We start from the raw sequence: 24,790 nt of genomic DNA on the forward strand, positions 1-24,790 counted from the left end.
AAGAGCAGTGAAAGACAGAGAAGTTGTGTTGTATGGGGATGTGAGAAACCCACCCAAAATAGCGTCGGTTAAACAGGCGTGGGAGGAAATAGCCACAATTGTTTCATGGATTTTTTTTTCCTGGTTCTTGACGGACAAACCAATTTGTCAGATGTCCTTATATACATATATGACCTCAAACAGGTCTGATCCTTAATTACTACAATTAGCCTGAATAATTTGTAAGCTAGATTTATGCCTATTTTTTCACATCTTCGTGGCACACCACAATGATTTCCGTCATCTCATGTGTTAATATTTTTTTAAGAGTAACAATTTATGATTTGCAAAAATAACTGTTGCATCTGTGTAGATTACATGAGCAAAGTGTATGCGCGTTGTGCACGCTATACATTATGGTCAAGCATGCGCCCTTAAAATAGCATAATGAACAACGCGCAACGCGCCACTGACTTTACACTAGGTTTTTTCTGGTCAGTGGCGCAATTGTTTAATGGAACAGCAAAATAGCAACAGGGATTGTTTGCGCCGGAACACGCCTCCTTTTTTGCGTCAACAAACATCACACATGTGGAGGGATGCTGATCAGAGAAGATTATGTACTGACAGCGGCCCACTGTTTGAAGTGAGTATGTCCCAGGCTGCATGTGAAGGAATACTTATGATGCTTTTCAAAAAGACTGTTGTAGCCTCAGTACTTTTAGTTTATCTGTAAATATGTGTTGTAGTTATTCAATTGCTTAAAGACCAAAACACCTTCATAATGGTTTTTGATTTTTTTCCACAGTCGTAGTGTCTTCTCTCGTAAAGATCACTTTGAGGTTGTTCTGGGAGCTCACAACATCACGCAGAAGGAGAAGAGCCAGCAGAGAATCCCAGTGAAGAAATACATCCGACATCCTATGTTTGAACAGAACAACGAAATGGACTACAGTTATGATATCATGTTACTAAAGGTATTTTCTCCTTTGTCTACTGTAACTCTATGTTATGCACTTTGTTTGCTCTCAATAAATTATTATGCTATTTGCAGTTGAAGAACAAAGCCAAACTGAGCAAATATGTGAAAGTTCAGCCTCTTCCTGAGAAGAATGAAAAAACAACAGCTAATGTTCATTGCTCCATTGCTGGTTGGGGGTTGAAAATCTCAAATGGAAACCAGCCATCAGATGTGATGCAGGAAGTCAGTCTCATATTGGAGGAGAACTCAATATGTGAAAACAAGTGGCAGCAGTACTTCAACTCTGAGAGAATGATCTGCAGTGTTTCAGATGGGAAACATGCTTTTTGTATGGTATTGTCATATTATATTATATTATATTATATTAATATTATATTATATTATGTTATATCATATCATATTATATTATATCAATGTATTTCTCTATCCATCTTATTCATAGGGGGATTCAGGGAGTCCTCTTATCTGCAATACCAAACCACAAGGAATTGCTTCATATACCATTAATGGCGACTGTACAAATGAATCATATCCTCAAGTTTATGTTAAAATCTCCTACTTCCTCCCCTGGATTAAAAAGAAAATTAAAATGAATGAGTCAATAATGAATTAATTAATTTTAAATTGGGTTTTTGCATTAAACATATTTTTTTCTCTTTTAGACTTTTAAGTTTTTTTTTTTTTGCTATTTTTTTTTTCCTGCTGCAACTGTCAAAACCTCTGTGCATTTATTTTCAGCCTGTTTGAGTTTACTAATAAACAGGTGATAAGTACTGATTTCTGTTAAGTATTAAGTCAATGACCTTGAAACCCCTATAAATAAGTCACTGCAATATTCATTAAACCATTAGATGACCGCATGTAGATCACGAAATGAAACAGTAATTTGCTAATAATAATTGCTTAGAATATAATGCATTCTTACATATAGGTTCCATATATGTGCCATAATAGCGGCAAGAGCCAATCAGATCAATCTTAATATATAAGGAAAAACAAGTCAATTCATAAGTAAAAATATGAAGCCTGATTGCAGTTTTGCATACTTCACACTCACACACTCATTGCTAAATGTTTTTTTAAATGGCCTGAATACAACAACTATATTACACAGATTTTGTTTTAAATAATGGTTATTTTAACTGTGCAGAGGTTGGTGTGTGATTGTTTGAATACTTGAATCCTTGGACTTGTAGACCTACCACGGCAGATCAACATTGTTTGTTGTGAACAACTATAATTAATTAGAAGACACTTGTTCTTTGCTTTGTTTTATTTTGAATAAGAAGGTATAACATTAAAATATATTAAAGTGCACATAAACACTCAAGTACATATGGAGGGAGGGGTTCTAGTAGATCAATCACAGCACTTGCGGTCCATGTAGAGTTGACATGCTGTTATATTTTTGGAGAGGTGCACATCAGGCTATGACATAGATTTGATGCAGAAGTATATAAAAATTCTGTTTCTGACAAAACCACTTGCTCTCCGAGTAATGTTCTGTGAAAAGCACACAGGCCTGTGGGGAGAGCGTGAAATCTAGAGGTGTATTTATTTTTTATTCTTTTTAAGATGTCAATATGTCTATTCAGCTGTTTCTCTTATCAAATGTAGATCCTTTAATTGACAACCACACTTAAATAGACAAGCTTTTGAGTATTTGAAATACACAAGTTCAAATCCTATTTGGGCAATGACCAGAGCTCTTATGGCAGATGATTGTCAGAGATGTAAAAAGCATCTTATGCTTTCTTAGATGCTAGCTGTATGAATCACAAAGTATTTTGAGGTTGATAATTGAATAACATGAAATGAAATATATCTCCATTTGCTATTTAAAAAAAATCTGACTAAATATGTTTTAGATTTTCAGAAATTACATTACATTATTGAGGAATTAAAAAAAAAAAAACAGCTATAATGTAACTGTGGAAATGTATCAAGGGTGCCGCTGGAAGTCACTTGCAAGCTGCTGCTCACTTGGAAATACAGATTCTTGTAGCAGTGGTACTTCAGTTCAGAAATATATGATTGACAGTATCACAAAAGGAAAATATTTGTCTGTCCAATAATACTATATAATTTGATTTATAATTACGAATATGTGTTTATATAAAGAAAAGCCAAACAGTTTATTCAAATGGATCTTTATTTATTGTTGATGTCTCTATATAGTTCTGTACATGCACAATATAAACAGCTCGCTAATATAGCAAATAATTGTGAATCATTTATAATTTACACAGATCCCCCCAAAAAAAAGAAAAAAAGAAAAGTGAATCTGTGATCAAATTAATTTCTTCCTTCAGATAACTGGTAACTAATTCTAAAGATTAAAGGGGGGGGGGGGGGTGAAATGCTATTTCATGCATACTGAGATTTTTACACTGTTAAAGAGTTGGATTCCCATGCTAAACATGGACAAAGTTTCAAAAAATTACGTTGTACGTTTGAAGGAGTTTTTTGTTCCAAAAATACTCCTTCCGGTTTGTCACAAGTTTCGGAAAGTTTTTTTCGAGAATGAGTCTGTGTGACGTTAGATGGAGCGGAATTTCCTTATATGGGTGCTAAGGGCACTTCTCCCGGAAGAGTGCGCGCTCCTGTAGAGCAGAGCAGAGCGATTCACTGATCAGAGCGAGAGCGAAATGTCACAAAAGAAGTGTGTTTTTGGTTGCCAGGTCAAGACAACCCTGCACAGATTACCAAAAAAAAAAAACAGCATTAAGGGACCAGTGGATGGAGTTTATTTTTACAGAGCATCAACGGAGTTGTGCAAGTGTTTTTGTTTGTTCCCTGCATTTCGAAGATGCTTGTTTTACAAACAAGGCCCAGTTTGACGCCGGATTTGCGTATCGTTTATTTCTTAAGGATGATGCAGTCCCAATGAAAAAGGGTCACGATCGTGTGTTGGAACCGCATGCGGTGAGTAAAACTGCTCCACATATCTCTGTGTTGTTAACTTAGCTATCGGCGCGTAAGCACATCAAGTAAACAACATGAGATGTTGGCATCAAACTGCACTTCCCACATGTACAGCTTTTAAAGAAAAAAAAAAGACGACATAAAGTGGAACCTAGTCATTTTCCAAAACCGTTAAGCAAATATATACAGTTTCAATACATACTACATAGAGACGTCCTGCGGTAGTCATTGCTGATGCTGCTCTTGTTCAATTTCAGCCTCGGGATCTGATTCTGAATCATAAATATACACTCAATCTGACTGTTAGCCATGGTTTGTTTTGGATGATGGTTTTTTTCCTCACGGTAATGTCACAGCTTCCGTCAACGCAAAAGCCTACTCGCGCTCGTGATTCTTTAGCTCTGCCCACACGTCACGCCTCCAGCCACTCGTGTTTTTCCGAGAAAAAACCCGGTACAGACTATCTTTCTCTTAAAAATATAATAAAACTAAATATTTTTGGGGGATATGAAGGATGCAGTACTACTCTATAGGTACTCAAGATTAACAGGAGATTGAGTGAAAATGAGCATTTCACCCCCCCCCCCCTTTAAGCATAGATTGTTCTTTTAATAAAACCTCTGAAATTATACTATAAACAGAGAAACTGGTTGCATTACCTTTTACTCAAAAAAAGGTAACTTACTGCACCAGCCGTTTATAAAGACCAAGAAGAAAAGCTGATAAAGCCAAACTGCTTTTCTTGAAATCACTAACTGTCTTAGAACAGAGTAACTAAAATAAGTTCTGGGGCCATATAGCACAAGCTCAACTGGAGGCTTCAGGGTCGCTGGCCTGTGATGATCTCAGCCATTAATTAGGTCATAAACAGCCATAAATGCAGTAGTTTATTAATTAATTTTTATTTAAAAAAAAAAGTGTAACCTGCTTTTGTAATTCTGTAAATTCAATCTGACTCAGTGTGATGAGTCAAGGTTAACATTTTAGTAAAAAAAATAAAAATGTATGTTATGAAAAATGCAATAAGTTTCAATGCTGTTTTGCCGTAATTATATATGTTGTTCTTTTAGAGTTGGAGGGAAGATTCTACAGTAACTCCATGATTCTTTTTGCAACTGAACAAAACATGTAAGAACCACTTGTCATAAAAAAAAAAAAAGGTGGAAACTTGAGAACACACTCAAATGATTCATCAGAATGGGCAAACTGACTCAGAGTATGAATGGGTTTGTGGGCCAAAAGAAAACGATATCACAGCCTTTATCTCATAACTTACTGACTGACACACAACAAGCAACATGACAAGGTGGGAGGTTTTATATTACTGACAGTGATAATTATATCTCTAATCTATCTCTAGAGCATTCATGTGGAAGTTATATTGTTCACATAGTTCTTAAAGAGATACTCTCTATTCCCTGATGGTATTTCCATAATTATGGAATGTCATGCATATGGTTAAGCATATACTCCAACCACATAAAATTACAGTTCTGTCATTATTTACTCACCCTCATGTTGTTTCAAACTTATAGTACTTTCTTCTGTCAAGGATAAAGGAGATATTTTGAAAAATACATTTGCCGTTCCATATAATGGAGGTCAGTGTTCACCAAAACTGTTTAACGAAAGCACGTAATGCAGGTTTGGAATGATATGGGACAGTAAATGACGACTGGACATTTTTGTTTTTTAGATGTTCACATTACTTTAAAAAACAAACAAACAACAAACAATTCTAAGAACTCACTATTATTAATACATGCAAATTAAATCTTTCCCCTACAAATTTCCATTGTTTGCTTTCATATGTGTGGGGTAGGTAACACGAGTCTCTGACCTACATACTCTGTCACATATAAGAGCAGACCACATATAATAGGTGAAATTCTATTCCTGCATCAGCATAGTCGTACATCATGCTGCTCACCGTCTCTCTCCTGATTTCTGTCTTCTCTCTGTCTGGTAAGACATTCATGTCTTACATCAATAAGGCCGATTCCACAAATTATTTTTGTTAATAAATGCCTTGCAAGAAGTTTCAGTGATTTATTTACGGAAAATTTAAATTAAAACCTCTTGTATCATGATCACACAGGAGGGTTAGAGAGTGGTATTGTAGGTGGCAAAGAGGTTAAACCTCATTCCAGACCATACATGGCATCTCTTCAGTATAGAAGACAGCATACGTGTGGAGGGATGCTGATAAGTGATGATTATGTGCTGACTTCGGCCCACTGTTTGGAGTGAGTATATATGCAATTAATAAGTATTTGACTATGATGAGGTATTGCAGACTGTATCTGGATTGTTTTAAACAGTGTACTAACATAATGCTCTGCAGTTAACACCTCTTAAAATAACCTCAACAATGTATGTTTCACAGCAAGTCCACCAACTTCTTAGAAGTTGTTCTGGGAGCTCACAATATTAGCCAGAACGAGGACAGCCAGCAGATTATCCAAGTAGACAAGTACATCATACATCCTAAGTATGAGAATGATGCCTTGACCTATGATATCATGTTACTAAAGGTATAATTGGTGCTCAAATGGTCCTTTTTTGGGTGGATCATAAATGTTTATTAGGTTGCACTTTATTTTACAGTACGTGTACTTACGTGTACTTATAGTGTACTTGCAGTGTATTTATCTAAGAAAGTTCTGGTAATACAAGGTAACTACATGGGGTAGGGTTAGGTTTAGGGGTAGGTTCAGGGTTAGTACCTAGTTATTACGTAGTTATTGAAATTACTATAAGTACATAGTATGTACATGGGGAACAGGACTGTAAAATAAAGTGCTACCGTTTATTATTATTTATTTTAACTCAGAGGTATTCACTGACTGAAATGTTACAGATGAAGACCAAAGCTGTGCGAAATGAGTTTGTGGATGTTATTGAGCTGCCTGAAAACAATGAGGGTATTCCTGCTCATGTGGAGTGCTCCATTGCTGGCTGGGGCATGAAAAAACCCAGAGGAAGAGCCTCAGATGTTCTGTGGGAAGTCAGCCTCAAACTACAGTTTAGCTTTGAATGCAAAAACAAGTGGAAACACCACTTCAACTCTGAGAAAATGATCTGTAGTGTCTCAGATGGGAAACGGGCGTTCTGTCAGGTACTGCAACTATCACTTTTAATAATTAACAAAAAAATGATGCCATCTTATATTTCACATAATTTCACATTGTGGCAGACTACATTTGAAGTCTTTCAATTGTTTCTTTAGGGTGATTCTGGCAGTCCTCTGTTTTGTGACTCTGAACTTAAAGGAATGGCTGCATACACATATCCTAATGACTGTACAAACAAGAAATACCCTGAAGTCTATATGAAAATATCTGCCTTCCTCCCGTGGATTAAACAAAACATTAAGTGATTGAAATAGCATAATTTACTCAAACAAATTATCCATCATGTGTTTAAGCCTAAAAAGCTCTTTTATTAATTCTTGGCTGTTCCCGATGCTATTTCCATAATTATGGAATGTCATGCATATGGTTAAGAACAATTTATTTTTACTTTTTATTTTTCTCAGTCCTGTATGATATAACCCATTTAATTTGCATATACATTTTAAAAGGATAATTTACATCTCACAAAATTAAAGATATTGAAAAGACAAACATATTGAAATGCAAATAATAAAATTATTTTTGAAGCAAAACCTGTACAGTCCCAAGTCAAAAATAAAAGCAGCTGTAGAACTTCCTGGTCCACAGGAAGTTACAGAACATTGTTGATTATGATTGATGATGAAAGTTATAGATTATCATACCATTATATATATATAATGCTATGAAATGACAGAAAAGTTAGTAACTGCAATTATTAATTTGTCCCACAAAAGTAATGCAAAGCACAAATGCAGTGATCTTCAATTAAGCGTTTCTTGTTACAAACACCTCTTCTAAAAAGAATGTGTGTTTCTTTGGGTACAACTACAACCCGACAACTTACACTTTACTACATAACTTACTCTTTTCCTGTAACTCTACTACTACCTTCTGAATTATGGCCTACTTGTTATTTTGAACACACATTTGTGGTTTGAGGTAAGAGAGGGAGGAGTTACTACTAGTGAGAGTAGAGGGTAGGTTTGAGTATTTTGGCAGCACTTAATGCTTAAGCACAGACTGTTGGTTGGTTGGAACCATGGTTCATTATTCTTTTCTCCTCCTTGTCATCTCTTTGGCTGGTAAGATATAATTCATTAATTTTTTCCATAATTTGTATTGTGCCATAATTTGTATTGTATTTGTAAAAATGTTAGAAAACTAATAAATATTTAAAGCTATAAACATAGAGTCTTGTAATGGTGTAAGTTTCTCATGTTTTTGTCACAGCTGGGATGGAAAGTGATATTATTGGAGGAAAAGAGGCTAAACCTCATTCCAGGCCATACATGGCATCTATTCAGATCAACAAACATCACACATGTGGAGGGATGCTGATCAGAGAAGATTATGTACTGACAGCGGCCCACTGTTTGAAGTGAGTATGTCCCAGGCTGCATGTGAAGGAATACTTATGATGCTTTTCAAAAAGACTGTTTTAGCCTCAATACTTTTAGTTTATCTGTAAATATATGTTTTAGTTATTCAATTGCTTAAAGACCAAAACACCTTCATTATGGTTTTTGATTTTTTTCCTCAGCCGTAGTGTCTTCTCTCGTAAAGATCACTTTGAGGTTGTTCTGGGAGCTCACAACATCACGCAGAAGGAGAAGAGCCAGCAGAGAATCCCAGTGAAGAAATACATCCGACATCCTATGTTTGAACAGAACAACGAAATTAACTACAGTTATGATATCATGTTACTAAAGGTATTTTCACCTTTGTCTACTGTAACTCTGTATTATGCACTTTGTTTGCTCTCTATAAATTATTATGCTATTTGCAGCTGAAGAACAAAGCCAAACTGAGCAAATATGTGAAAGTTCAGCCTCTTCCTAAGAAGAATGGAAAAACACCAGCTAATGTTCTTTGCTCCATTGCTGGTTGGGGGTTGAAAAGCCCAAATGGAAACCAGGCATCAGATGTGATGCGGGAAGTCAGTCTCAAACTGCAGTTCAGCACTGAATGTAAATACAAGTGGATGCATTACTTCAGCTCTGAGAGAATGATCTGCAGTGTTTCAGATGGGAAACATGGTTTTTGTTTGGTATTATATTATATTATATTATATTATATTATATTATATTATATTATATTATATTATATTATATTATATTATATTATATTATATTATATTATATTATATTATATTATATTATATTATATTATATCAATGTATTTCTCTCTCCATCTTATTCATAGGGGGATTCAGGGAGCCCTCTTATCTGCAATACCAAACCACAAGGAATTGCTTCATATACTATTAATGGCGACTGTTCAAATAAATCATATCCTCAAGTTTATGTAAAAACCTCCTACTTCCTCCCCTGGATTAAAAAGAACATTGGTTAAAATTACACAAACAAACAAATAAACAAATAAATAAATAATCTGGGTTCAACATTAAAGGTGTTTTTGTTGTTATTTAACTTTTAAACTTTATCTGTAATTTGTAATCTGTAATCTGCATTTAAATCTGCTAATGTGTGCACAGTGGGTATAGAAAAGAATCACCCCCTCACCCCCCTTTAAAATTATATTAAAAAAGTAATTTGCTTAAATTGCAATCTTAGAGTCGGACACAGTTTTTGTTTGGTCAGGCTTTATTCACTCAGTGCAACTTAGAACATACAAGTGAAATATATAACACCAACATGTTAGAAAAAAGAAACAACAACAACAACAGAATCAAAATCATTTTATTAAATCACCTTTTGCTTTATTTACAGCCTTCAGTCTGTTGAGATATGTTCTGTCTCTACTAACTTTGCACATCTAGACTTTGCAAAATTTGCCCACTCTTCTTTGCAGAACTGCTCAAGTTCAGTTAAATTTGATGCTGACCGTTTGTGGACTGCAGTCTTCAAGTCATTCTGCAGATTTTCATTGGGTTAAGTCTAGGCTCTGATTACTCCATGCAAGGAAATTCACTTTTTTCTCCTTTAAAGCTGCAGTCCATAACTTTTTTTGGCTAAAAATGATCTAAAACCAATATTTGAGCAAGTACATTACCAGCCAGTGTTCAAAACTATCACCTTACTTTACATACCTTTTTTTTTTGTAAACAAAGAAGTTGTTCCGGCTACTAGGCTATGACATGTGAGGTTGTGCAAGTGGTGCATCGTATATAGCCTTTTCTCACAACAGCTAGAATAATTAAATGTCAAAAAAAATTTTTTTATGGCAGATTGTAATCCAGAAAGGATTTTATGAAACATTTGAATGAAATGAGTTTTAGGTTTTAGATGTGCTTCTGATAGCCTGGGATTACATACAATTTGTATTCTAAAGACAACCAGTTCGAAGGAAACATTGTCTGCTTTTGACTACATCTGATCACAGTTTAAATAATTTTTGTACCCACTGTAGGCTTCATATATTTGCCATCATAGCTGCATGTGCCAATTTGCGAAAACCTGTGTAGCCTGATTGCAGTTTTACATGCTTCACACTTTCACACTTTTTGCTTTTAAATGGGCAAAATAAAACAAAATAAATTGCACACATTGTGCTTTAAATAATGGTTGCGTTAACTGTGTAGCGTTTCTGCAGAAACCTGTTGTTGCTCAACTCATTTCACACCTCTTTGCTCTCTGAGTGCCCTTGTGAAAATTCCACCTATGAAGCCCCTTTCTTTGCATGCAAGCATGTGGTGAGAGGTATGAAAACTAGAGGTGTATTTTGAGCGTAAGTTGACAACGTTCTAGTTAGATGTCACAATTATGTATCTGCTCACCTCAGAATTAGAGAATCATGTGGCAGTGATAATTCAGTTCAGAAAAATACATGTGTGGTCAATTTTATTGACAAATAAGTCATCATAAATTATTTGCTGTTAAATATTTTTATAATTAAATAAATTGGTAATTAATTCCATAGCAACCAAAGACAAACCATCTAATAACACTAGTTTTATTGCTCAAAGGAATGCAGGCAGAGCAACTCTTACTCAAGTCCAGTGCTTTAAGTGGCCCCAAAGGTGCCTTTACTCTATTATAATATATATATATATATATATATATATATATATATATATATATATATATATATATATATATATATATATATATATATTTTTTTTTTTTTTTTTTTTTTTTTTTTTGAAGGGGTTTTATTTACAGCAGTCAACAGACAACCTTAAATAATAAATCCTTTCATTCTTTTGTGGATTTGCTTGAGCTAGAAAGAGCTACTGAACATAAATAAAATGTGTAAAAGGATTTTGAAAAAAATACCATTTGAAAGAGCTACTGAACATAAATAAAATGTGCAAAAGGATTTTGAGAAAAATACCCTTAAAAAGAAATTCTGCATTATTTCATTAGCTTGCGTCTGACCTCCAGCGATATCATTCCGGCTTGGTGGGATGTCAGCCAGCGAGTCATCTGATTCTGACAGTGTTCTTTTAGTACTCAGATTCTGAAGCCAGGAGAGCATATTGTTGTTCTCTGTATTTGTATTTTTACCGAGCCGTGTGTGCACGTTTCACAAACCCTCTCCGACCACGTCGAGTGGTTGACACTGACAGCGGCAAAAGCAACGCATGCTCTTTTCACTTGTAAAACTCAAGGGTGTATGGGTAATGTAGTCTCTGCTCTCGGTGGGACAAATTAAGAAGCGTGCATTGTGAAGGGCGCTCTGAAAAGCAGCATCACAAAAGGATTAAACCTCTATTAAAACAGATATCCAAATGAGCATACCAGTACTCTAAAAGCACGTTCTGGGCGCAGGGAGAGGTGGCGGTATGCTCAAGAGATATATTTGGAAGTGGCGGGACTGAGTACCAGTGCATACCGGCCCACTTAAAGCACTGCTCAAGTCTCTCTAATACACACACATAATGCCCATAAAAATGGACTCTTCAATAATTCATTCAGAGGAAAACCTTTCTTAGCATGAACACACATACAGTATACTTCAGGTCATTGTGTATGTTGTTACTGTTTTTGTATATTGTCTGTTGTATCGTATACTGTGTTATGCAAGCTCATGATAGAAGCGCTCGTTCATGTAATCCTACCTATATTTAATCTTACCATGTTAAGTATCTATGAATTCGTCTTCTGATGATCTAGACAAGAGTTTATATTATATGTTTGTACAATATATTAGTGTTCTAAGAATCTTTACTAATTTTGCATCAACACCCATTCCATATGCAAATTACCATGCCATGTTCAAATTACCATACCATGTTCAAACCCGGAAGAAGGTGATCATGACTCCTACACCACCGAACCTCCAAACCATCAAGACTTTTATTTGAGACTGCATCCCAACGCCCATTTATAGGCTAAGCCAATACATGGTGTCTATTCAGATCAACAAACATCACACATGTGGAGGGATTCTGATCAGAGAGGATTATGTACTGACAGTGGCCCAGGCTGCATTATAATGCTTTTCAAAATTATTTGAGACCTGCCTTGCATTGAGACTTTCATTTCATGTGTAAATCTGTGTTAGCTATATACATTAAGACCAAAATACCTTCATTAAACAGTTTAGATTTTTTTCCACAGCCATAGTGTCTTCTCTCGTTGAGATCACTTTGAGGTTGTTCTGGGAGCTCACAACATCATAAAGAAGAAGAGCCAGCAGAGAATCCCAGTGAGGAAATACATTTGACATCCTATGTTTGAATGGAACAATGAGATGAACTACAGTCATGATATCATGTTACTAAAGGTATTTTAAATTATTTAGCTGTTTGCAGTTGAAGAACAAAGCCCAACTGAGCAAATTTGTGAACGTTCTTTTTAAGAAGAATGGAAAAACACCAACTAATGTTCATTGCTCCATTGTGGGTTGGGGGAAGAAAACCCCAAAAGGAAACCAGGCATCAGATGTGATGCAGTCGAAACTGTAGGAGAATGCAAAAATGTGAAAAAATGTTTCAGCTTATGTTCTCCTACTTCCTCCCCTGAATTCACGAGTTCACACTTACATACAATTTGGAGGGTAAAGTTTAATGCCTATTTGGCGTGCTGTCCGGAGAGAGGGCTCCGAGCTCGGAGTTCGGCCCGAACCCAGAGTACTCCCCCCTACCCTATGTAAGTGGTTTAGGACTAGAAGTGCGGAGAAGGGATGCTGCGAGACTGTCAAATGAATAGAGGTGAGACTGCTGTATATATACACCTCTTACCATTGATTGCTGAGTGCTCTCCACCTGTGTTAATTATCTGCTCGTGCTTCTCCCGAACTTTGATAATAAAACATCATTTCACGAGTTCACACTTACATACAATTGGGAGGGTAAAGTTTAATGCGTATTTGGAGTTCGGCCTGAGCCCAGAGTACTCCCCCAAAAAGCTCAAGAGCAGAGGACAGCCGCCGAACTAAAAGACCCCCCAAATGAGTGCCGCGTTTGGCGGGCTGGTGTCTCTAGAAAGGGTCTGAATGTTTGGCCAGTGGGCCCGTGATGGCGGCTCACTGTACCTGGACTGACAGGCCCTGCCTGCTTGCAACGGGGACCGATCAGGCGTTTTTTTTTTTTTTTCTTTAAAAACAGGAAAGAGGAAAATGAGAGCTTGACCGGGAGATTTTCTCACACTGAGTCCACTTTGAGACCAATGCTCGCTGGACGAAAGAGAAAACGTAAGTGCTCTACCGGGAAGTTCTCGCTGCGTCCGCTGTGAGACCGAATGCTCGCTGGACAGAAAGAGAAACAGGAAAGAGAGAAAATGAGAGCTTGACCGGGAGATTTTCTCACACTGCATCCGCTGTGAGACCTAATGCTCGCTGGACGAAAGAGAAAACTTTTTTTTTTTTTTCAATAAGGGTTTGGTGAGCTTTTTTAATGTGGAATCGGTTGGTCCTGATATAGCTGTGGAAAGCATCTGAGGACCATCTCCCAAGGGCTTGAATCTGCTGTTGGGAGAGGCCTTTTTGGGCTGCTGAAGTTGCTGCCCCAATGCGGAATGAGTGACTTGAAAAATTCTTTACTGGAATGCCTGACTGTTGGAGAACGGCTTTGAGGTGTTTCTGGAACCAAAAACGAGTCACAGGTTTTTTGGATTCGTCTATAAATAGGGGTTCCAGAGGAGATTTGGCCTGAGAGTTTCTCCATTGCGAATATGCCAGAACTGACTGGTATAGTTGGATTGGCGATGAGAGATTAAAAATGTATATGAAATGGCCTTTTTTGGTTTGGTCGAATATGAAATTGATTCACCATCTATTACTGATAAGTCTGAGATGGCGGGGTGGATTTTTGGGTCGAAGTTGGAAGTGATTGCGAGTTCCGAACATCTGAGAAAACCAAAAAAGGCTAGGACAAATATAGCGTCAAGTGTGCGAGCGGGACTGATGGGCTGGTAGCCTGTGCGGAGGGCACGAATGCATTTGGTGAGAATGTCTAACGTTATGGGTTGTCTAGCGTCGGTACGGCTAGGCTGGGATCTTTGAATCCCTTTGATCAGGAAGGAGGTTTGTGAGTTGTTTATCTCGGGGGAAGGAGCGCCGTACATCAGTTTATGGAAAAACTGGATGCCGCTCAAGTATCCTTTGATGGACCCGACTTGGAGGCCCTTAATGCTATTAAGGTAGGAAATAAAATAGGTGACTGAAAGAAGAGAGAAATCAGGGAAAGGCATGTTATAAGAGACGTGGAATGTTTTGAAACATCTCCAAGCCGTCACGTAGGATTGGAGGGTTCTGGGAGAAACTGCTTTGAGGATAGTGTCAAGCGATGCGTCAAGCAGGGGTTTTAACGGGTGGGTTACGGGAATATTAGTTCTGAATAACGAGGTACTGGAGTTGGGAATTGATCCGCCTCTGGAGCCAGCGTCCTGAATTTCTGAAACAGAAAACGAGACAGGGAGTCAGCGATTTGGTTTTCTGACCCAGGGATATGTTTAGCAGTTATGATAAATTGGTCGCAAGCTGAAATCCAGGTGAGACACCTTAACAGTGGCATCAGAGCCGGTGAATGGGAACGGCCTTTGTTAATGCAATGCACTGTTGCGTCGTTGTCGCAATGCACTAAAATGCTACTAGCGGCCCATTCTTTCCCCCACAGAAAAGCAGCTACTACGAGAGGGTAGAGCTCGAATAGAGCTGAGGATTGAGATATGTCCTGGAGCTGCGGTGGCCACGGAGCCGCGAACCAACGACCTTGAAAAAATCCCCCGAAACCGATTGAGGGGGCGGCGTCTGTGTACAGTTGGATATGGGTCGGGGACGAAACCAAGTTGTTATAGAAAAAGGATAGGCCATTCCACTTGTTTAGAAATGTTAACCAGAGTTCGTCGCGACATGCTTGATTTATGGAAATAAGTTCCTCTAGTGAGTGAACGGAGGACGCGAGTGAGAGGAGATGCGATATAAAGGGGCGGCCCTGCGGAATGATGCGCATTGCGAAATTTAAATGTCTGAGCAGGGATAGGAGTTTGCGTTTTGAACAATTAGATTTTTTAAAGAAAGCCGAGGAGATGAGAATTATTCAGTCAATTTTCTCTTTGGGCAGGGATGCTTGGAATTTGTCTGAATCCAAATTAATTCCTAGTAACTCGATTGATATAGCGGGGCCCATGGTTTTTTCCTCTGCGATAGGAATTCCTAGCTCAGAAAAAACGTTTTGGACTGTGAGGATGTGTGCGGCTGGGATGGCATTGGGAGGCGAGACTATTAAAAAATCGTCTAGCAAGTGAATGAGGTGTGGAATGGCGTAGTTGTTCGCCAATAATCCAGCAGACGGCTTCTGATAGCATGTCGAAAATTTTTGGGCTGCTTTTGCATCCGAAAGCTAAACGCACTGCGAAATAATATTTCCCGAGCCAGCAAACTCCAAATAGATGCCATGAATCTGGATGTATGGGCATTACTTTGAAAGCAGATGTAATGTCAATTTTTGCTAGCCAAGCACCCCGACCTACGATTTTGATTATGTCAATAGCCTGATCTATGTTATGGTATTTCAACGAAAATTCATCGAGAGGGATCAAGCTGTTTATGCTTGGGAACAGGGAATTGTGCGGGGCTGACAGATCGATTATTAGGCGTTTTTTACCCGAGAATTTCCTTGTAGCCTCTCCAATGGGGCTAATACGAAACAGATCAAATTGAGGATTGTCAAACGGACCGATCATGAAGCCTGACTCAACTTCTTTTTTGATCAGTTTGTTTACGACTTCAGGTTCTATGAGGGCAGATTGAAGATTATTACATGTGATGTTTTGGGAGAGTGGGCACTCTAAGCCGGGTTTAAAGCCATTTTTTAATCCTGACAGCAGATAATGAGTAAATTCGGCGTCTGGGTGATGAGCTAGTTCGAAGTGCATGCGCGAAATATTTACAGGAGTCGCCAGATAATTTTGAGATTTTTTATTCACAGATTTGTAAACTGGACATACGATGCGGGCATGAGTGCCGCCACAGAAATTACAGGCGTGCATAAACCGGCAGCGCGCTCGGTTACATTTACCCTTGTTAAAATGGTTACAGGGCTGTCGGCTTTCGTCGAATGCGGAGTCCTGGTTTGCGTGGGTGGTTGCTGCCCGAGGCACGTAGCTGGTGGATTTAGCGGTGTTTGTTCCCACGTAGGAAAGAGTGGAAGGGTTAACCTGCGGGCACGATGCGGTTGAGTGCGTAACTGACCTGCAAACTGCGCAAGTGATATTTTTGCAACCTAAAAACTCTGCTGTGGAGATCAGAGTCGAGTGCGCCACAGTATGCGACTCGCACTGCACTTTTTGCTGAGAAGAGTTTATGGTACGTGTAGAAGTGCCCACCCCCATAGGACAGCGTGAGCTCCGCTATGATTGCTTGATAATCATTCAGTTCGCGCCGCCTGTGGGGGAAAGCTGAACTGATGATTTCAGTGAAACGAGAAAAAGCAATTGCAAATTCAGGAAATGAAAGAACGCGAGATGAGTGAGTCTTTGTATTTTTTAGGGTAACTGAAAAATCACCGCAATCTATACGGCGGTCTGGTTCCGCTGCGGGGAGTAGAGGGAGAAGAGAGGAAAGGTCTATATCCGCATCTGATAGGATCTGTGAGCGGATGCTTTGGGATACCTGTGGTGGTTCCATGACGACTGCGTTGGATGGAACAGGCATCGGAGTCGCTGTGAAGAGAGAATAAGGTGATTTAGTTTGTATGAGAGAGCTAGGAAGGGTATAATCCGGGGCTGCGAATGTTGGCGGCGGCCTCACGCTTAGATGACCCGCTGTGGTTTGAAAAGGAAAGTTAGTTGGAGGGTATGACGAACAGGGAGGATTATAATTTGAAGTGTGGGCTTGAACTGCAAGCGGAGGTGGGCCTGCGCTTGTTTGAGCTACTGGAGCCGCAGGCCACTGAAAGTGGGCGGGGTTATAACCTGGTGGGTAGACTTGTTGGTATCCTTGGGTCTGTGCTACTAGCAGCGATGGCCTCGCGCTAGTGTCTCCAACGGGGGCTGTAGGCCACTGAAAAGAAAAAGGGTTATGTACAGCAGGAGTATGAAACTGAGTGGCTGTGGGGGGGCTGCTGGGCCCAGCTGCATGCGGCACTGCGGCAGCAGAAACCGTGGTGGAGGGCTGGGCCTCATCGGGAGGTGGGTGTGGACCTGCCATGGCGGAATCTGGGGCGCGGCCTAGGCTCGCTGAAGACCTGTTTCTGCAGCTCGATGGGTGAAGCGAGCCAGATCCTGTGCGGGAACACGACGGTGGTTGCTGGGCAGGCGAATTTTGGGCCCTGCGGGCTTTGCTCTGCCTGTGGGTCATCTTTGGAGTCGACTGTAGGGAAACGTACAGATCATACAGCTCCGCTTTGTTCATTTTTCGCGAAGCCTGTATGTCTGAGTTGCCGAGCGCTTCTCTCAATCCAGCTACGGTCCACTTCCCGATAGGTGGGATCGTTGGGACGGTCGAGCGGTAGGAGGAGGCCGGGGAAGAAGGTGGAAGCCTTGCCGGGGGTGGTGAAGACTGGCCTCGGCGTCTTGGTGAGCGTAGGGCTGTTCGGGCCGGTGTACGGCCGCGTGAAGAAGCCTGGGGCTCAGGTGCGACGTTCGGCGTTGGAGGGATGGTCGTGGGACCAGCGGAATGTGAAAGTGCATCCTTGGTGGTGTTTCTGTTCTCATCAGATGAAGAGCTCGATTGTGACATGATGGCAGAGCTGGAACCAAAAGCTACTAACTGCTGCGAGACTGTCAAATGAATTGAGGTGAGACTGCTGTATGTATACACCTGTTACCATTGATTGCTGAGTGCTCTCCACCTGTGTTAATTATCTGCTCGTACTTCTCCCGAACTTTGTTAATAAAACATCATTTAAAATGAAAATGAATGAATGAATTTTTAAATTAAATGTTTTTCTCTTTTAGACTTTTAAGATTTGTTTTCCCTGCTGCAACTGTCAAAAGCCAAATTTATTTTTCAGCCTGTTTGAATTTTTTAATGAACAGGTGACAAGACTTGAATTCCATTAAGTGTTAATTAAATGACCATGAAATCACTAGAAATAACATTCACTAAAATATTAATTAAACCATAGAAAACCACATGTAAATTACAAATTATTATAATTGCTTAGAATATAATGTATTCTTACATATATGTTCCATATATGTGCCATAATAGCTGCAAGAGGCAATCAGATCAATCTTAATATGTAAGGAAAAGCGAGTCAATTCAACAATGAAACCATGAAGCCTGACTGCATTTTTGCATACTTCACACTCACACACTCATTGGTCTTTTAAACTGGCAGAACACAACAACTATATTTCACACATTTTGTTTTAAATAATGGATATTTGAACTGTGCAGGGGCTGGTGTTGCTTGATACTTGTGTAATTAGTCTGTTCCTGCCAAAACCCCTTGCTTCCTGAGTGTTGTTGTTTTGAAAAGTCCCCTTTGTGTAAATTCCCCCAGTTTGTGTGCAAGCCTATGGTGAGTGATATGAAAACTAGGGGGGAGGTGTATTAGAGCCAAAGCGGAGAAATTTATTAAGGCTTCCATATGTCTATTATATACCGTCTCTCTTATCAAAAGTAGATCCTTTCAGTGACAACCACCTACACTTGTAAATACAGAATATTTCCAGTATTTGAAACACATGAATTCAAATCCTATTCGGGCAATGACCAGAGCTCTAAATGTCAGAGATCATTAGAGTTGGGGCTAATAGGAAGTAAAATGCATCTTATGCTTTCTTAGATGCTAGATCTCTGAATCATACCAAAGTATTTTGAGGTTGATAATTTATTAACATGAAATAAAATATATCACCATTTGCTTTTTAAAAATATTCTGACTATGTTTTAGATTTCCAGAAATTACATTTTTACATTATTAACGAATAAAAAAAAGAAGCTATAATGTAACTATGGAAATGGATCAAGTGTGCCGCAGGAAGTCACTTGCAAACTGCTGCTCACCTCAGAATAGATTCTTGTAGTAGCGGTGCTTCGGTTCAGAAATACATGAATATATGTATAATGAAGTGGAAAAAGAAGAGCCAAACAGTTTGTTCAAATGGATCTTTATTGTTGATGTCTCAAATAAATAGTTTTGTACATGCACAATATTAACTATTAATAAAATATTATCATTAACTTGCTAATATAGCAAAGAATTGTGAATCATTCATAATTTAGAAAGATTTAAAAAATAAAGATCTGTGATAATATTAATCTCTTCTTTCAGATAACTGGTAACTAATACGAAAGATTAAGCAGAACTGGTTCTTTTAATTAAAAAAAAGCTAAATCTTCTGAAATTATACTATAAACAGAGAAACTTTTTACATTAACTTTCACTTACAAAGAAAAAAAAAATCAACACATGAAAATCACCTGTATAAAATGTAAACAAAATGACAAGGGAAGAGAAGGGGCATTTTCCCATTAAGTATGAAAATGCAAATATCAGAATACAGGTGATGTTTCACACAATTTACATAAATCCTTCTGTCATCTTAAGCTGATGTTAATGTAAAAAATAAATAAATCTAAAACAGCCCTCCAACTGATAGGTCTGTGCAAAGGAACATGATGACAGAAGATTCTTCATATGCTTGTTCTATACCCACATTCAATCATTGTGCAGACTTTTGAAATTAAAGCGCCTCCTGTCGGTGAAACTCTGCATCTAAGGAGGAAAAAAATATTATTAAATAAGTAATTGTATTACAGTAATTTGTACACAAATGTGGTCACATACAAAAAGAGTAATTACACAGTCTCACCTGGCTAGGGTCTCTTGTGAAGTATCTCTTCTCTATTACCTAAAGAGACAAAATAAAAATTTTCACAAAATGTATATATGTTAATACACTGCATAGAGATACAGTATATCAGACATTTACACTAGTACAGAGAATCATTTAGGATCAGAGTGGAAATACACATTTTAGTTTCACTGAAGTCTCTACCTTGTCAAAGAACCGGCTCAATTTAACAGCATTTGATGATCCAGCAGCAAGATATCGTGGATTTGTACAATCCTGAGAATCAAAGCAGGAAAAAGCTCAGAATTCATAAGTGCGTAATCCCCAAAGGAGATTTAATAGAACAAATTGAAACAAGTTTTTTGCTTAATATCATTCTAGTTTGGGTTGAGACATTACAACAGCACTGAAAAGCACACACCAAATTAATCTCTTCCGCATTAAAGTCTTCAGATATAAAGGCAGTGCGGGTCAGGACGTCATTCCGCTTGTTTTCCGGGATCTGATCAAATTTGGTGCCAATTAGCAGAAGGGGAACTGAGTTCTCTGCAAACTGTTCTCTGTCATAATCCCTGCAAGTGCAAAACATCAGAATTATTTCATTTTAACAGATCTAGGACCTAATATACAAAATAAAGTTTTCTCTCACTGTATTCGAATATATAAAGGTAACCTTGACTCACCCATTTGATACAATGATGCCAGTGGGAGAGGAGTCTTTGCTTAGTGCCTCCAGTGACCAGGGGTACAGATTCTGAGAGGACTTCTTATTGGTCAAATCATGAACTAAAATAATGCCTAGAAGGGAAATAAAAGAGGAATGATTTAGCATTAAAGTAGAGACCTTATACATATCCCAGCATGCTTTTTTTTTTACATTCTATACATGTGAGAACAACTTTAATGCTGTGTCTGATACTTAACCATTTACAGAATTGTAAAACACAGCTCTGGTGCTCTTAACACTGCTGGCACTGCCAACAGATCCCCCAACATCCCAGAGTTCAATGTAGTATGTCTTCTCTTCTGGAGTGCCTTCTCTATAGTCATGAACCTGTGATAAAAAGCAAGACAATGACTGCTATATAGGTTTATGATAATAACACAGCAGGTTAATAATAATCACTGCGAATTGTCACTGTACCCTGACGTCCACTGAGCAGCCCACAGTCCATGACGGATTTCCCAAAACTTGATTCTGGCAGAGTAAATGTACAAGAGAGGACTTCCCTACTCCTGTAAACAAACATAAATTCACAATGATCACAACAGGAATACTAATGAAGTATTCATAAAAAAAGAAAAAGAAAAAAAGAAGAAGTGTTGTTTCTCATGTTTAATATTCTCCAATGTATTAGCAAATGTGGCAGGCTAATACTTCTAGCTCGAGTCGAATATTAGATATCACGCTAGTTTAAATTTACATTCACAATATATTTTGAGGAGGTTACAGAAAAACAAGGTCGATTTATATTTTAGATAAATCGTATTACCGGAATCTCCCAAAACCAACACCTTCACCCTATCCAAAGATGCCATTTCGTTCCGGAAGTAACTACAATGTTTATCTTTCCATGTATAAGAACAAAATAAAAGTAGCAGTTGGTGAAGAAAAAAAAAAAAAAAAAAAAAAAAAAAATATATATATATATATATATATATATACATTTAAGAAAAAATATATATAATATAATATAATATAATATAATATAATATAATATAATATAATATAATATAATATAATATAATATGGGTTATTATGAAATGAGACTTTGTTTGTACTTTTATAACACTTCCTTTTTTAAAATGAGGCGGGACTTGTGACAGAACTGGAAGAGGCTTTTTGATAGACATCGCAGAAAGCCGGTGTATTTTAGAAAAGAAAAAAAGAAGAAGTGTTGTTTCTCATGTTTAATATTCTCCAATGTATTAGCAAATGTGGCAGGCTAATACTTCTAGCTCGAGTCGAATATTAGATATCACGCTAGTTTAAATTTACATTCACAATATATTTTGAGGAGGTTACAGAAAAACAAGGTCGATTTATATTTTAGATAAAACGTATTACCGGAATCTCCCAAAACATCTCGGTTACGTATGTAACCTTGGTTCCCTGAATAGGGAACGAGATGCTGCGGTGACGTCACCACGTATGGGAACACCTCTGGTGTGACGAATGTCTGAAGCCCTATACCATCCCGCCAATCCTATTGGCCAAATGGCGCATAGCACCACCCTGCGCATGCGCACGCATGATATACCTGGGTGCAGCGCGCCATTTCGCTCAGATTTCATGACTGAAGATGAAGAGTTATCAAGGTACGGAACGGCCAGAACCGCAGCATCTCGTTCCCTATTCAGGGAACCAAGGTTACATACGTAACTGAGATGTTCCCTATCATAGGTCACTTCGATGCTGCGGTGACGTCACCACGTATGGGAACGATATACCAAAACGCCTGACGTACCTGATAACTGAGATCCGAGGAAGCAACTGCTCAAGCGGAGAGAACCCGGGAGCCAGGGGCCATCCTCACATCCAGACTGTAGGACTTGATAAAAGTGCTCGGTGAGGACCATCCTGCCGCAGCACAGATATCATCCATAGAAGAGCCACTGAGAAAAGCTTGAGAAGAAGCTACAGCTCGAGTGGAATGAGCCTTAACCCCTAAGGGCGAAGCGAGTCCGCGCGCCTCATAGGCCAAAGAAATTGCCTCCACCAGCCAATGGGACATGCGCTGCTTTGTAACTGCATGGCCCTTACTTTTATGTCCAAAGCAGACAAACAGCTGGTCAGATTCACGCCAAGGGGCTGTGCGATCCACATAAGTCTTTAAAGCTCTCACAGGGCAAAGACTTAGATCTCCTGACCCGGCCTCAGCAGGTGAAAAAGCTTCCAGAACCACTTGCTGAAAGCGAAAAGGGTTAGATGCGACCTTAGGAACATAGTTAGGCCTGGGCCGCAGCAGCACCTTCACAGAGCCCGGTGCGAATTCCATGCATGAAGGTGAAACAGAAAGAGCCTGTAAATCCCCAACTCTCTTGAGGGAGGATAAAGCCATGAGAAGAAGTGTCTTCAGTGTCAGGAATTTATCTGATACGGTCTCCAAGGGCTCAAACGGATGCCCTGATAAACCTAACAACACAATGGATAAATCCCATGAAGGAACTCGCACAGGGCGGAAAGGCCTCAGCCGTCGCGCACCCTGTATGAAACGAGAAACTAATGGATGACGCCCCACAGAGGCACCGCCTATGTATTCGTGGTAAGCTGAAATGGCTGCCACGTAAACCTTTAAAGTGGCTGGTGTAACGCCATCCGAGAAACGCTCCTGGAGGAACTCCAGCACTGAAGCCACTGGGCAGTAAACTGGATCCACATTATGATTGCCACACCAGGCTGTAAACAGTCTCCACTTGAAAGCATATAAGCGTCTCGTAGAAGCTGCTCTAGAACTCAATATAGTCTCAGTAGTTTCAACAGAAAGACCGGGACATACTAATGCACTCCGCTCAATGGCCACGCCCACAGTTTCCACAGATCTGGCCTCGGGTGCCAAATCAGCCCCTGTGCTTGTGATAATAAATCCTGTCTGAGGGGAATCTCCCACGGAGAGCCCGCTAGCAGACTGATCAGATCCGCAAACCACGGCTGCGTGTGCCATCGCGGAGCCACCAGCAGCAGCTGTTCCACTCTGTCCCGGCGTAATCTGCATAATACCGCTGGGATCAAACGAATCGGAGGAAAAGCATACAGACTGGTTCTGGGCCAGCTGTGAGCTAACGCATCCACGCCCAGGGGCGATGGGGAGCGTAGGGAGAACCATAGCGGGCAATGCGTAGTCATGCTCGACGCGAATAAATCCACTTTCGCTTTGCCGAATATCCGCCATAAAAGATCCACCGTCTGGGGGTGTAATCGCCATTCTCCCTGTTCCAGAGCCTGTCTGGATAGCAGGTCCGCTCCGAAATTCAATCGTCCGGGGACATGAATGGCCCGGATCGAAAGAAACTTGTCCCGAGACCACAGAAGAACACGCCTCGCCAGCCTGCACAGGGGGCGAGAGCGCAATCCTCCTTGATGGTTCAGATAAGACACAACCGCTGTGTTGTCTGATCTGAGCAGCACATGACGGCCGATCAGCAGATCCGCGAAATACTGGAGAGCCAGAAAAACTGCCAGTAATTCCAGTCTGTTTATATGCCAGCCGCGCTGAGCCGCTGTCCACACTCCGTGGGCTGGTCGCCCTCGACACACAGCTCCCCAACCAGTCAAAGACGCGTCCGTCGTGACAGTCTCTCGGAAAGCATAAATTCCCAGTCGAACTCCTGACAGGAGAAATTCGGTTGACATCCAAATTTTTAGCGACATCACACACCGCCGTGTCACCGAAATCGTGCGATGCGGGAGACAACGGGGTGAAATATTCCGCCTTTTCGTCCACCACTGAAAAGGGCGCATTTGAAGCAATCCCAGACGAATCACGGGGGATGCTGCTGCCATTAGACCCAAGAGCCTGAGGCACAATCTCACTGTCACCGTGCGACCCGCTTTGAAGTGCCGCACGCATGACGCAATCGACTGAGCGCGCGGGAGAGAAAGCTTCGCTGTCATCGCGCGAGAGTCCAGATCTATT

At 39.5% G+C, this 24,790-nt stretch overlaps 4 protein-coding genes across 5 annotated transcripts; 3 read left to right on the forward strand and 1 right to left on the reverse strand.

Annotated features, from left to right (window-relative positions):
• Nucleotides 1-545: 545 nt before the first annotated feature.
• LOC113053141 (granzyme B-like) lies at nt 546-1,544 on the forward strand (the record flags this gene model as incomplete). Its single annotated transcript, XM_026217910.1, has 4 exons — nt 546-625; nt 788-956; nt 1,034-1,294; nt 1,404-1,544. Coding segments are annotated over 4 exons (651 nt in total), but the record flags the coding sequence as incomplete, so codon positions are not given.
• A 4,244-nt stretch (nt 1,545-5,788) lies between these two features.
• On the forward strand, nt 5,789-7,526 carry LOC113053745 (granzyme B-like). The gene is made up of 5 exons (XM_026219015.1): nt 5,789-5,851; nt 5,985-6,132; nt 6,273-6,420; nt 6,747-7,004; nt 7,116-7,526. Exons 1-5 carry the CDS (start codon nt 5,806-5,808, stop codon nt 7,263-7,265), a joined length of 750 nt encoding a protein of 249 aa, XP_026074800.1. The 5' UTR covers nt 5,789-5,805; the 3' UTR covers nt 7,266-7,526.
• Nucleotides 7,527-7,640: 114 nt separating this feature from the next.
• LOC113053744 (granzyme F-like) lies at nt 7,641-9,398 on the forward strand. Of its 2 annotated transcripts, none has more exons than XM_026219014.1 (5): nt 7,641-8,084; nt 8,233-8,380; nt 8,543-8,711; nt 8,789-8,969; nt 9,205-9,398. In XM_026219014.1, the coding sequence occupies exons 1-5, from the start codon at nt 8,042-8,044 to the stop codon at nt 9,267-9,269; spliced, it is 606 nt and encodes a 201-aa protein (XP_026074799.1). In that variant the 5' UTR covers nt 7,641-8,041; the 3' UTR covers nt 9,270-9,398. The 2 variants fall into 2 exon arrangements, with proteins under 2 accessions (XP_026074799.1, XP_026074798.1); XM_026219013.1 differs by having other exon boundaries at nt 7,645-8,084; nt 8,789-9,049; nt 9,205-9,392.
• Nucleotides 9,399-19,474: 10,076 nt separating this feature from the next.
• Nucleotides 19,475-21,735, reverse strand: rabl3 (RAB, member of RAS oncogene family-like 3). The gene is made up of 8 exons (XM_026219017.1): nt 21,647-21,735; nt 21,298-21,389; nt 21,078-21,207; nt 20,837-20,951; nt 20,575-20,725; nt 20,358-20,429; nt 20,172-20,210; nt 19,475-20,074 (listed from the first exon to the last, which is right to left on the reverse strand). The coding sequence occupies exons 1-8, from the start codon at nt 21,690-21,692 to the stop codon at nt 20,018-20,020; spliced, it is 702 nt and encodes a 233-aa protein (XP_026074802.1). The 5' UTR covers nt 21,693-21,735; the 3' UTR covers nt 19,475-20,017.
• Nucleotides 21,736-24,790: the final 3,055 nt, after the last annotated feature.

Source organism: Carassius auratus, chromosome 34 (assembly GCF_003368295.1).
Source record: "Carassius auratus strain Wakin chromosome 34, ASM336829v1, whole genome shotgun sequence".
NCBI classification, from domain to species: Eukaryota; Metazoa; Chordata; class Actinopteri; order Cypriniformes; family Cyprinidae; genus Carassius; species Carassius auratus.